This window comes from Lepidochelys kempii, chromosome 15 (assembly GCF_965140265.1).
Source record: "Lepidochelys kempii isolate rLepKem1 chromosome 15, rLepKem1.hap2, whole genome shotgun sequence".
NCBI lineage: Eukaryota > Metazoa > Chordata > Testudines > Cheloniidae > Lepidochelys > Lepidochelys kempii.
The window spans coordinates 8,646,015-8,659,022 of NC_133270.1; the positions used below are offsets into that span (position 1 = coordinate 8,646,015).

Here is a 13,008-nt window from a genome sequence, read left to right on the forward strand (position 1 = left end):
TATATGTAACACTTCTTAGCTTTACAGGAGTGGAGGCACCATAGTTAACAGAATCAGAGTCTTCCATTTGCTGCAAGTACATCTCTGCCTCTTCCTACGCTTCTGCTCCCTGGCCAGAGCTCACTTGAATGTTTCCAAGCCCTGTGCTCCACCCCCGGGAAGCTCAGAAACTCTGCAGGAGCTTAGTTTTAGCCCTGCCAGCTCCCGAGCTTCACAGGAGTGGCACTCCTCTTGTTATCCCATAGCTTCACAGAAGACATCTGAAATCTTTGGCGGATCAAGTGTTGACCTATACCAGGGCCGTCTGTTACGGATGCTGAATTGGATGAAGGAAAAGTCTGAGTCTAGTGGGAGAAAGGATTAAAAAGGAGAGGCAAAGTGGATTGCTTTAGGAATTTGCAGTGCATTTTACTTGCCAGTTGTTTTCATCAGGGTTGGATGCTGGGTGTGTGTATGTGTGTGTGGAGAGCTGCCTATGCTAAAGGAAGTGATAGACTAGTCATTAGCAAACTGCGACCCTCTGTCACAGGGGCTTATGAAATAAATGATGATCGTACTGAAGCGTGAGTCTGGCGAGAGAGCCTTTTGTGCTAATTTAATAAATTGCTTACATTTAGAATCCCAGATTGTTGCTGTTACATTTTTGCTATGTGATGCCACACGGGATTAAAAAGAGGAGGCTTGGGGGAAGGGGAAAAAAAGCCCAGGTCCTTTAGCTGGTGTGACCTCACTCACTGTCCCAGGGGGGATATGAGATCATGAGAATGCCAGAGCTCTCTGAAGGATTCGATTTGTTCAGCACAGCAGGACAGCCTGCCAAGTGATCTCATCTCTGAGACCCAGGGGGAGGGTGCTGGCTGCTGCTTTCTTCCTGGACTGCAGAGGATTGAATCCCTGCGCCCCACCGATGGCGATTAATGACAGCGACCTGTGATGACATCATCAACGATATTGTTACTGTGATGCACGCAGCAAAATTCTAGGGGAATTTTTCCCATCCCAAATCTTGACATCTTGAAATTTAACTTTTCAGAGTGTTAACGCCATGACATCTGATCTGTTCGTTTACGTTTACGACCCCATATCTCACCCCTTTGCCCTGGCATCAATTCTTCCTTCTAAACTATGAGTGACAACACAAAAACAAATCCTCATCAAGGCTGGGAGACCCAAAATTAGATCCTACTTATGTGACCAGCTTCTCGGTGCTGCTATAGAGTGAAAGAAAATGTGGTTAGAAAACGTACTTCTGTTGCAGCCTCCCGGGGTTATGAAAAACCTGGAGGTAATCAATGACGTCTTGATGGTGTCCTTTGTAAGAACAAATGGTTTCCAATCTAGAGGAAATACCCAAGATGAGAGGATTGTTTCAGTAGAGGTTTAAAAAGGGCATAGGGCCCATTCCTGCAAGGTGCATGGCTCCCTAATGTAGAGCAGTTAGTTGGATGAACTCTCTCTCCCAATACAATTCTTAGGAGGATTTAGCAACTCTGAAACTAAAGGTTGTATTTCAGAGCTGGTCTTTGTGTCTCAGAGTTTGTATGTGAGGCCAGCACACACTGCGCAGAAGGGAATGCTGGAAAGCAAGGGAGGGCCTGTTGCAATTTGATTCACCAGGATTCTCTGCAAAATAGGGAGGCCAAGCTGATTGTACAATAGTAATTCTCTGCCTTCAGCATAGTGGTGGGACCAGGGAAAGTGAAATATGTCTTTGTACTCCTCTTCCTATTTGTTAGTATTATTGGTCATACAACAATGCCTACAAGCCAGTGCCTTGTGGGCACTATACAAACATATAGCAAAGAGTCCCTGCCCTGAAAATCTTCTAAGTGTAGGACTGTAGACAACAACTGGATAAAACAAACTGCTTGCGGGAGCACAAGGAAGCAATGAGATGATACTTTTCCCTTTCTGGGCACTGAATTAGATGACAGTGAAGAGGGCAATAGTTGCAACTCACTGATACTGGTGTGTGCAACCATTTGCAAAGTGCCTGAGTGGCTAATGGACACGCAGGACTCCTCATAGCATGAACTCTTATGTCTGAGCCTCTCTTTTCTCCTTTTGGGCCCCTGGCAGTGATGATGATTTGTATCATTTATGCTTTACAGGGAAAGTTTTATCTGGTTATTGAAGAGCTGAGCCAGCTGTTCCGCTCGCTTGTCCCCATCCAGTTGTGGTGCAAATACATCATGGGGGATGATCCGTCCAGCAGCTATTTCCTAGGAGGGATCCTGATCATACTGTATAGTCTCTGCAAGGTAAGGGGATGCCTGGTGAGTAAACTCTGTACACGGCAGCAAAATCCCTGATTTTTTTTTAAATAAGCTCTTTTAAAATGTACTAGTTTAGATATAACACTCATGGGGGCCATATAAGTATCTGAGCACTTCATGCTCTTCAAAGTATTTTATCCACCCAACATCCATGAGAAGTAATATTATCCCCACTTTGCAGATGGTGAAACTGAGGCTCAGAGAGATTTAAATGAGTGGCCTAAGGTTCTACAGGAAGTCTGTGTGGAGCTGGGAATTGAATCCTAGTCTTCTGAGAGTGTGCCTACATGAACAATTAGACCTCAGCAAGCTGGGGTCTGAATCCTGCCCCTCACTGGCCTGCCACTGTCTGTCAGCCTGCACCGTGCTGATGTGCGTTAACAATTCCTCAGAGCACTTTGCTCTAGCTCCGAGTGCTCTAGCTAACTGTTCACACGCCTCAGCAGGGTCCACATGGACAGTGAGACCACAGCAGACTCGTGCGAGATAGATTTATAGCTTGCCACGGTCTAAATGTTCACGTAGACAAGCCCTGTGTATCAGGCTGGCACCTTAATTGCTGTTTCATCCTTTTACCCGTTACACTTATGAAAGCAGCCATGCTTAGTTATGTGCCTGTGAGGACATCATACTAGTGCAGCCAGAACGAGAGCTCTGACCGATGGACATAGTTTTATGGCAGATACTGGATTAACACCACTGGAGACTGAGGCTGGCATCCCCACCAGCACGATGGATCTTGTCCAGATGGGAAGCTTCCTGGAGTTTGACGTTGTTCTTAATTACAATAACCAGGCTCTAGGGCAGAATTGCATTTACAAGCATAAATGTTAGATCCCAGACTAAGAGATGGACAAATGAACTAAATTTCACCCTCTTCTGCAGGCGGTTTCTGGGAGAGGTGTGTGTGTATAAGAGTTTCTCATCTTCCTCTCTGCTTTTCACTCGAGGCAAGACGAGGGAAGAGAAGTGAGTTTTGCAGTTAGTTCTGAAGGATGTAAGGTCCTTAGTGTGATTCTCACCATTGCCTTGAGGTGGTTTCTGAGCAAGCTGTGTGCCCCGCTTTCATCAGTCTGACCTATGCTGCTGATGGTTTTCTTATTCCTGTGGAACATAACTCCCAAGGGAGGTCTTGCTCTCGGGTAATTGGTCTGTTGTGATGGATGACCTTCAGGATGAGGACTGTGATCGTGGCAGTTACCCAGTTCTGTCTGGGGAGCCAGTGCGGTGATTCGAGAGCTGCAGTGCTATGTTCTTCGTGGCTAGTGTTGCTAAGGAGGCGAGCTGCTGCATTCTGGACGAGCTGGAGTTTTCTAAGGTCAATGTATTCTAGTCCAATGAATTGTGGTAGCCAACCCTAGAAATCACAAAGGCATGGATTGCTTTGCCTGGGTCCTGGACAGACAGCCCTTGGCCAATTACAGATGGAAAAAGCTGGTTTGAGCAGCTGTAGCTGTCCAAGTATCTAGAAGCAGTGAAGAGGATGGGAGACAGTCTAGGGCCTTGAGAGACTTTGCAGATGAACTGTCTGGTAGCACAAGGAGAAGTTGCCCATCACCATTCTCTCTGAGTGCAGCCTCAGAGGAAAGATTGCAGCCAGCTCCGGGTTTCCCCATCAATCCCTGCTCCTCCTGTGAGGCAGAATAAAAGTATAATGTAATCAACAGTACTGAATACAGAAGGGTCTAGTGCAATGGTTCTCAACCTATTTACCATTGTGGGTGCCCTATGCAGCCCTCTCTGTGTTATGTGGACTGCATCTTGTATGGCCCTGAGGATGTCACATGGGCTGCAGCTGTGTACTGATTGGGCCCGCAGGTTGAGAACCTCTGGTCTAGTAATAGGAGAATAAGTCTTTTCTGCTGCCCCATGTGGACAAAATGAGTAGTGCCATTTCCATTCAGTGTCCTTGCCTGAAACCGGGCTGATTAGAGATCCAGGGGCTGAGTGGTGGACAGATGTAATTGAAGACTGCTCTTGCCATGCTTTCCATTAGTTTGCTCAAGAAAGGCAGGCTGAATGCTTAGCTTACAGCCTTCTCTAAACTAAAAAGGTGCATCACTGATTAAGTTAAAACAGTGTAAGCCTCTTATGTGGACACTCTTAAACCAAAATCAGTCTGTCCACATAAGGGGGCTGGACCAATTTAACTGGAATTAGTTTTTAAACAGATTTTCTTAAGTCAGTGCAAGTTGCTCAGCTAGATATGGCCTAAGTCTGTAAAGTCCAGAGATAGTTGCTTCTTTGTAATATATTTGTATTGCCTAGAGAGCTCCATTTGTTCTAGGTATTGTACAGACATTAATGAGGGACAGTCCCTGGTCTAAAGAGATTACAAGACAAATGGAGAGAGGGGAAACTGAGGCACAGAGCGCTGAAGTGATTTGCTCAAGGTCATAGCAGGTCAGTGGCAGAACCAGGAATGGAACCAGGACTCCTGAGTCCCAGTGCAGTGCCTATCCACTGGTGCACACTGCCTGCCTGTGCTCTCCACTGTGCTTTTGGAGGACTGAACTGTTTCATGTTTTAGGGTGGTAGGAAGCTTCCCTACACAAAAGTGGGATTGAGTGTAAGCTTCCAGGAGGGGCCTAAGCGATCTTCTGTGTCCTTCCTGCACCATGTGGGGCGTGGCTTTGAATCACGCAGTGACTCTGATTTCCTGTAGTATTTTAGGTGTCTCTTGTTATGTAAATGGGCAGCGCCTGGGAAAGGGGAAGGGATGTTTCCAGTCTTGGGCTCCTCATATGGCTCCTGTTGTCTGGAGAGAGCATCCCAGGTTCAGGTCATTCTTCTTTATGGAATAGGCTGACATTTCTCCACAGGGTGAGGTGCTGACTTCTGAGGTAGCTGGATGGCAAGTTGGATTGATGAAGCCATTGATTGTCCTGAAAAGTTCTCCTATTTTGTGATTTAGAAGCTGCAGTATCGAAGGAGAATAACGATCTACTGCCCTCCACTGTGGCTCAGGAGTAGCACTGCAGGGCTCCCTTCTGTTGAAGTCTCTCTGCATATGTTGTTAGCGTGCAAGTTTCTTTCCTTCCTGCTTTATTCAAGGACCTTGTTGATATACAAGGGCTCTGTGGTGGGAGGAGAGACGTCAGTGCACATACTTCAGAAGAGCACCTTTGTAGCAGATCAGGACCTTGCCCCACTGCCACTAAAGCTGCCCTTCTTCGGCATCTTTTGTGAATTCTTCGCTTGCATAATTCTGACTGCCAATTCTGCCCTGTCCTGCTCATGACACTGCCAACGCATGGCTCATAACCAACAGCAGAGGTCAGGAATGGGAGGGAACTACCCGGCCGCTTCTGCTGTAAGCAAATATCTGCTACCTTTAACCAGGAAACACCTGTTTTAATCCTAAATTCCTGCCTGCAACCAAGGCCTCTAGCCTACAGCCTAGTGTTGGGAAAAGCCAAAGAGGTTGTCAAAACGTGGCCTGATTCTCCTCTCATTCTGCGCTGAAGTAAGTTGGGAGTAACTCTGTTGAAGTCAGTAGAGTTAAACCAGTGTAAGTGGGAAGATAATACAACCCAGTGGCTGAGAGTCCGGACTCATTTATGGTGCCCCTAGTGTCTGTCAGCCATACCCCAAATCCTGGACAATCAGGCTAGGGATTTCAGCTCCCCTTTCACTGGAGACACTGTGTGAGAGATGTGGACTGGGAGAGGGAATAGGCTGGTATACATTTCCAATACAGTGCATGGAATATTAGATGCTCGGATCCCATTTACAGTCACAGGAGTTGCAAGTCTAATTCTTTGCCCGACACACTGAAAATATACCCCTAAGAGTCCACATTAGCAAAGCCACAAACCACATTAGAAAAACCACAAAAGCCTATTTGGTGCTCAGACCTTCTGTGCTCTTGGCAGAAATCCAGGGCTTAGCTTGGACTGTATCACCTCTCCAAGGCACAAAGGGCAGGCTCGAGTTATAGGGAGGTTGTGTAGAGCAGCTGGCAGTGGTCACCTCAATGCCTATGGCTGACTTACGTGTAAACACAGGGATTGTTGTTGGTGCGGGAATCCCAGCTGTTAATATGCATGCACGCCCATGTCTTAATGCCCTACCAGAGAGAGGAGTTCTGCCCAAAGTTCTATAGGCTTCACTTGCATAGGAGAGGAGAGGGGTTGGGAAAACAGTTTGGAAGGGCTGGCTCACCGGCCTACAGGCAGGAATTTGTATTGCCAAATCAGGGACCCTGATCTGAGCCCCATCCAGTCTCACTCTCCTTGGACCAGTGGAGGCTGAAGGTACTTGGTGTTGCTTTATGGCTGCCCTTCCGGCTCATTAAGGAGCAGCACTGGCTAGCTGTGAACAGAGGTGAAGCAATTCCTCGGCCAGAAAGATGGTGGCTGCAATTTAGATTTCAGTGGGTGGCAAGGGAAACACACGTTGTAGGGAGGATGCTAGAAGAGACTGTGGGGCCCCAGCAGAGATACAAATAAGCCCCAGAGAGAGAGAATGGGGTTGCGTGAGAGAGAGCTGCTGCTACCTATCTAGGGATCATTAACTTTCAAAGATCCGTAACAGTCCGCAGCCTCAAGCCCTAGGAGCTGACTGGAAACATTACGGAAGGACCCTTGGAGCCCTTTTATCTGCTGACTGGAAGCATTACTGCTGCCTGCATTTTATTCCACATCTATTGCATGGTGATCTCACAGGCATTCTCTGCAGAGAGCCCACTTAGTCACACTAACCAAAAAGAAAAAAAAACCCTCACACAAAAAAATCCAGTGTTTCTGATGTGTGTGCATATCCTGTAAGTCTAATGCAGTTCTTCATATTAGGTCTTTCCCTTGCCCTCCCACTCGCTTCGTATCCAGACAAGCTAGAGATGGAAAAGTCCTGTTATGCCATGCAGCCCCACTCCCTGCTAATGCAGAGCTGTTCCCTATGGGGCCTTTTCTCACATCTTGTCTAGTCTAGTTTGCAGTATGGCTTTCTCTATTTGTCTTGGGAGATTGTCCCACAGGCTGAGAGATTAAACTCTCCAAAATGTATCCCTGATGCTCTGTCAGACTTTTCCCTTTCTTACCTCTATCCTCACTGCTATTTTTATGCAAAATAATTTCTCGGCCTCCTTGAGATATGTAGACAGGTGTCGTGTCCCTCACCACACACACTCACTCACCTTTTGTCACACTTAGCCATGCTGTATGTATTTAGATCCTTTAATCTTTTCTCAGAAATCAGGCCCCGCCCCCATTTTTGTTGATCCTCTCTGAACTCCTCCCAATTTATAATGAAGAGTCCAGAAATGTTCCATGTTCCACCATGTTCCAGATGTGGTCACATCAGAGGTGTCGAGAAAGTGAGAGAGACTATTTTGTCCCCCTTCCTCTAACGTGAAGTCTCTGGGTATGCAGCTTAAAGTTATAGACCTTTTTATTTACCATCTTGCAGTGACCGCTCATGTCTGTTTCTCTGCTCTTTGTCGCCCCTAAGTCTCTTTGGGTATTACTGCTTCCCAGGCTCTTTCTTTCCTGTGAGTATTGGTTTGGAGAAAAAGACCCTAGATGCTCTCCAAGTTACAGGACTCTACATCTGTTATAACCCTGTGAACAGTGTCTAAAGCTAAATGTTTCTATTGCAGTCTTTTGACATCTGTGGCCGTGTGGGGAGTGTCCGGAAGGCACTGAAGATCCTTTGCACCCCTCAGGTAAGTAGTCAATGTGTGTGGCCAGGTTGACGTGGGAAATGTTGCCACAAAGGAAAGGTTCAGTAAAGCATTGCTCAGGGTGCCAGATCTATGGTACTTTTGAAAAAGACACCCACCACCCCATGGCTGTGACGGGTAGCCCTACCTAACTTTTGGGTGGGGAAGCAATTCCTGATGTCTGCCCTTTCCCAACAATGTTAATGAAACATGGCGGGTCTATTGCAAGATGCTGCATCCCTTTTCTGGAAACAGATTGACAAGTATGTACGAGATGTGACGGTGAGAGGTGCTGAATAGTATTGTTTGATGCACTGAGTCTAATAAAACGGCGAGTTGCCGTTTGTGTGTGTGTCTGTGTGAGGCAGAGACTTTAAGACATCCCCTGATGTGCAGTTTTATTAAAATAAATACTACCGTATTCGCCCCAAACATGGCAACGTTCAGTGGTGTTATGGTGGTATTTACAGCCACTGCTGGAGAATACTGTGGTTATTATCTTTTATAGTGGCTTTTCTGCCATGTGGAGTATAGATATGGGACCTAACACCATGGTACTTTCTCAGCACTTGGCATGGGCACTGTGTATGTTTGGAGACAGTGTGGCCCAATGGATAGGGGACTGGACTATGAGTTGGGACACTTGACTCTCTCATCATATGGTTTTGGGCAGGTCACTTCACCTCTCTAGGTTTCTGTTTCCCCATTCGCACAGTGCGGGTAATGACATAAACCCTCCTTTTTATAAAGAGCTTGGAGGTCTGTGGATGAAAAGTGTTTTGGGGGTTTTTTGGAGGTAACTTGTTGATAATAATACTTAGCACTTTCCAAGCACCTTCTATCAGTGCTTTGCAAACGATATTGAACTAATCCTTACAACACCCCACTGAGCTCAATAAATATCATTATCCTTATTCCACAGCTGTAGACTCTGTGGCACAGAGGGGTGAAGTGACTTACCCAACATCCTGCAACAAAGTCACTGTGAAAGCGGGGACTAGGACCCTCATCTCCAGACTCCCAAGTTCTGTGTATCCGCCACAGTGCAGCGATGTAACTTAGTTTCCAGTGGGCTCTCGTAAGTGTAGAAAAGCTAGGCATGAAAAGAAGCATCTGTGTGCGTGTACAAGAACAAACCAGGCAATCTAAATCCTTTTGCAATGAGAGGTTTTTCTTTCCTCTCCCTAACAGACCTATGGAGTCCGTGCAACCAGCCAGCAGTGCAGTGAGGCTGGAGACATCTGTGCTATTTGCCAAGTGGAGTTCAGGGAACCTTTGATCCTTATGTGCCAGGTAAGAACACCAAAATTGACAAACCCGTTGTGGGATCAAACTTAGCCTTGTCACTTCTAAACATAGCATAGAAATAGACATAGTATCTCTGTCTAGTGCCCAGTGGACATCTGTCCAAGCACCCAACATAGCATAGACATAGATACTCCCCTGCAGAGCCTAGATTATAACCAAGATCCCCAAGTCTCTCCATTCTTCTACTGTCAGCAAACATCTGTGAAACTTGCAGGCACTGTGTGTCTCATCCTTCTCTAGTGCTGGTCCACACAGAGGGTCAACAGACCTGGGCTAGAAATAGCTGTGTGGACAGCGCTTGGAAGTTGCAGCTCAGGCTTTGAAGCCAACCGCCATCCGTAGGCTTCAAAGCCCGAGCTCTGGCTGAAGCTGCAACTTCAAAGTGCTGCCCACATGGCTGTTTTTAGAGCCCTAGCACGAGCCTTGCTGTGACTCACTCCAAAATGTTGCCTAGACATACCCCTAGGTTTGGAGAGCCTGGCCTGCACCTGGAATTGCACTTTGAAGAGAAGAGATAGCTAGGGCAGAGCACAGAGCCCTGCTGTTATGCACTCAGAGAGACATCCCGCACTGAACTATAGTTTGGACAGGTGTGTTTCCATTTCTTCATTAAGAGATGCCGATGTCTGAGTTATTACCTGTGTGGGGCTAGTGTGCTCATGTTTGGGTTTATTGTTCATGCAGATGGGTGAGTGAGATCCTACAGGTTGCTCCCTCCTTCTGAACTTGCATTGCTTCCTGTACCAAAGCTTTTCTGTTGCATCCGGACACTGGGTGACGGGGTTGTTCCCCTCCCCTCAGCCTGACGAGTCCCTTTTTCTCCACAGCATGTGTTTTGTGAAGAGTGCCTCTGCCTGTGGTTTGACAGGGAGAAGACCTGTCCCCTTTGTCGCTCCATCGCGGTGGAGACTCTGCGCTGTTGGAAAGATGGTACCACCTCAGCTCACTTCCAGGTTTATTAACCACAACACATACCACCATCAGGATGACATGTGAGCAGACAGAAGAAAAAGCTGGGAAACTCCTTGCTTCCAAGTATTTAGTGGGTTGTTGTCCCGGTCTTTCACGCAGCTCTCTCTCTCCATCCAACCAGGGGAGCAGGTTGGCATGTTGTTACGTCTGTAGCAGGGAGCAGAGTCCGTTAGCATGAAGAGTTCTCTAAGGAGAGGGAAGGGGAGTGGGTTTTCAACTCTTCAGAGTCAGAATCCATCCCTGCCACTCTTCACTGCTAACTTGGGGCCGAGGTCCTTGCTTGAACTTGCTGTCTACAGCACAAATTACCCCAGGCTGGCCCCTCTTTGTCTGTTATCTGAGTGTACATAAATGTCTTGTTTGTAGGGAAAACATGATGAGAGTTTCCCATTGTATGTGTGTAGTCCATAATATTGGAGGAAAGCTTTCCTCAACTGACTCATGAGAGGACAGCAGACTGGAGTTATGTCATTAAACAGCCTCCTGACTCCCCAGAATCTGTCATCATAAAGTTACATGGCCACTATTATATTACCTGGGGAAACACTCCTTCAGTACCACTGGTTCAGAGGTTCATTTAGGGTTTTGGGAGAGGCCGGTGGCCGATAACCCTGTTGTTGTCATTGATACCCTAAAACACATGGGTTGCCATCTTGATCTTTCTGAAACCTCAAGAGAAATAGGAGAGGGCCATACTAAAGAGACCACGAGGGGGTGGCATTTTCTCAGTTTTGGAATGTTCCATCTTTAATGTTCATGGTCAGATTACCTGCTTCCTCTGCAAGTGGGAGAGCATGGCGAGATGGGGAGAGATTAAAGCCAGGTCTGAATTTTACTACAAAAGCTCAAGTGCTAATTGAAGGCCATGTCCGGAGGTGGCTTTCTCAAACACAGCCCACAAACTCTATAGAGTTAATTAAAAAAAAATAAAAAGCACCTTGTGCTGTTTCCTGGGGATTGGCTTTATTTAAAAAACAAAATGGCAATCCAATAACATATAGTTTAGCTCAGAACTTTCTTCCTAGGCTTGGCTGTTACGAAGGCTCCTCTTTCGGGGCTGCTCAGCCCACACTTGATCCTCTCTCTGTAGGGAGTCAGCAGAATCCACCTCATTGTTTCCTAGCAGGATTGATGCCTGCTAACAGGGTGGAGCGTTGCATGCAAATGCTACCAGTCTGTACAGGCATAAAGAATTTGGAGTCTTTCGAGCTTCATTTGAGATGTCCAGAGACGGTCCTGTAGCTCATCTTAAGATTTCTCCTAGATCTAGAGTATATATCTGGATGTGGCCAGCCTCCATGCAAACAGACAATATTTCTAAATTCCCTATCACAGTGACAACTCCTCTAATAAAAGCAATTAGTGGCCCCCTCCTTCTATGAGGGCTGTGTGAAATAGATGCAGGGTGCATTTTACTTGAGAGTTTGTTCATTATGAGGACCCTGCAGTCAGGTTCCACCATCCAGGGTAGACTGGGACAAACTTTCTCTATTGATAAACCACATCTCACCTAAACAAGCAAATGCCTCAGCTTCAGAAAAAGCTTTTTAAGGACAGTGGCTTGTACCCTTAATAGGCAAATGAACAGACTATGTGCTGGAGTAGCATGAGTCTGTATTCTGCTGTCACAGTGTCTGTCGAGAATCTTATGCTGGCACTAGGATGCAAATGGATTTGATGTTTGTTCACTGTGTCTCAAGCTGGAGCTTTCTCTTTCACTAGACAATTTACTTCTTGCTGAACGCACAGAGAAATGGCTTCATTAAGCAATCATGGCATCTTCCATGCTCATTACTGTGGAAATGGCTGTAAGGTTACAATCCCACTTGACTGGATAATCAAGCAGGAAGAACTGTATCTCAGGGAAACAGGGCTGCACGTATGTATTGGTTGCTTTCCTCCCCTCCTACTGTAAAGCCTCCTTGGGGGAAAAATTAAAGCAAACAGGAGCTAATGGCAACTGGGTTTTGTCTTAACTTTCCTTGGAAAAAAATAGGACAAAGGAGAAATGATGCAGGCAGAATCTGAACCAAACCTGAATTAAGAGAGAGCTGGGATGAAGGGAGAGGAGTATAGGCTTTGCCCCACAAAATGCGAGGTGCCTTTGTTAAAAGCCTCTTTAGAAAAGCATGGACTAAGTCAAACAGTCCTCTGGTTGTCTCCAAAGGAAAGGTCCCTTAGATTCTGTAAGAAACAGGAGAGATTTCCAACTGGCATAAAATTTTGACATGTGTATCATAGCCTGGGTGAACTTTTATCTGGGTGGAATGGCAAATGGCTGACTCTGCAAGGAAACACAGGTGAATGTAGTATGAATGGGTTCGGCTTCAGTTCTCTTTGTGTAATACCATTGAGTGAAACTTATAGGTTAATATGTAGTTTCAGCTTTCTAGAGTCTCAAGGCTGTTCTGAAAACCTGGTTCCAGTTAGCAGTGACTCTTTCTTTGCTTGCCTTTAGGAACTAAATCTGTGTTGTGGGGAACGATAGTGAAGTGCATTAAAATGTTAATAGGAGAAAGATTAAAACTACTGATGGCATTTGACATTCTGATTGTAAATAAGCTTTTTTTTGTTTAGTGTTTCCTCCCCTGCCATCAATAGGTGCAAGATATATCTGTTATTGGTCTTTTCTCTTCTCTTCCCTTTTTTCCCCCCTGACTATTGTCTTCCAGCTGCGAACATGAGAGTGAATTAGCATCTTAATAGTAACTTGATAGGATTAAAACACTCCACTACTGCCAAAACACTCCAGAAAAGCCTAACACAAGGCTTGATACTACTGCTCACTGT

At 46.1% G+C, this 13,008-nt stretch overlaps 1 protein-coding gene across 5 annotated transcripts in view; it reads left to right on the forward strand.

The window, feature by feature from the left end:
* RNFT2 (ring finger protein, transmembrane 2) overlaps positions 1-12,761 on the forward strand; it is a 40,812-nt gene extending 28,051 nt beyond the window's left edge. For 4 of the 5 annotated variants that reach the window (XM_073313257.1, XM_073313260.1, XM_073313261.1 and 1 more), the window contains 4 exons: positions 2,112-2,261; positions 7,876-7,941; positions 9,130-9,231; positions 10,074-12,761. In XM_073313257.1, coding sequence (XP_073169358.1) covers positions 2,112-2,261; positions 7,876-7,941; positions 9,130-9,231; positions 10,074-10,208 — 453 coding nt within the window. In that variant the 3' untranslated portion in view covers positions 10,209-12,761. The remainder of the gene's footprint in view (positions 1-2,111; positions 2,262-7,875; positions 7,942-9,129; positions 9,232-10,073) is intronic. The other variant, XM_073313258.1, reaches the window with a different exon arrangement.
* Positions 12,762-13,008: the final 247 nt, after the last annotated feature.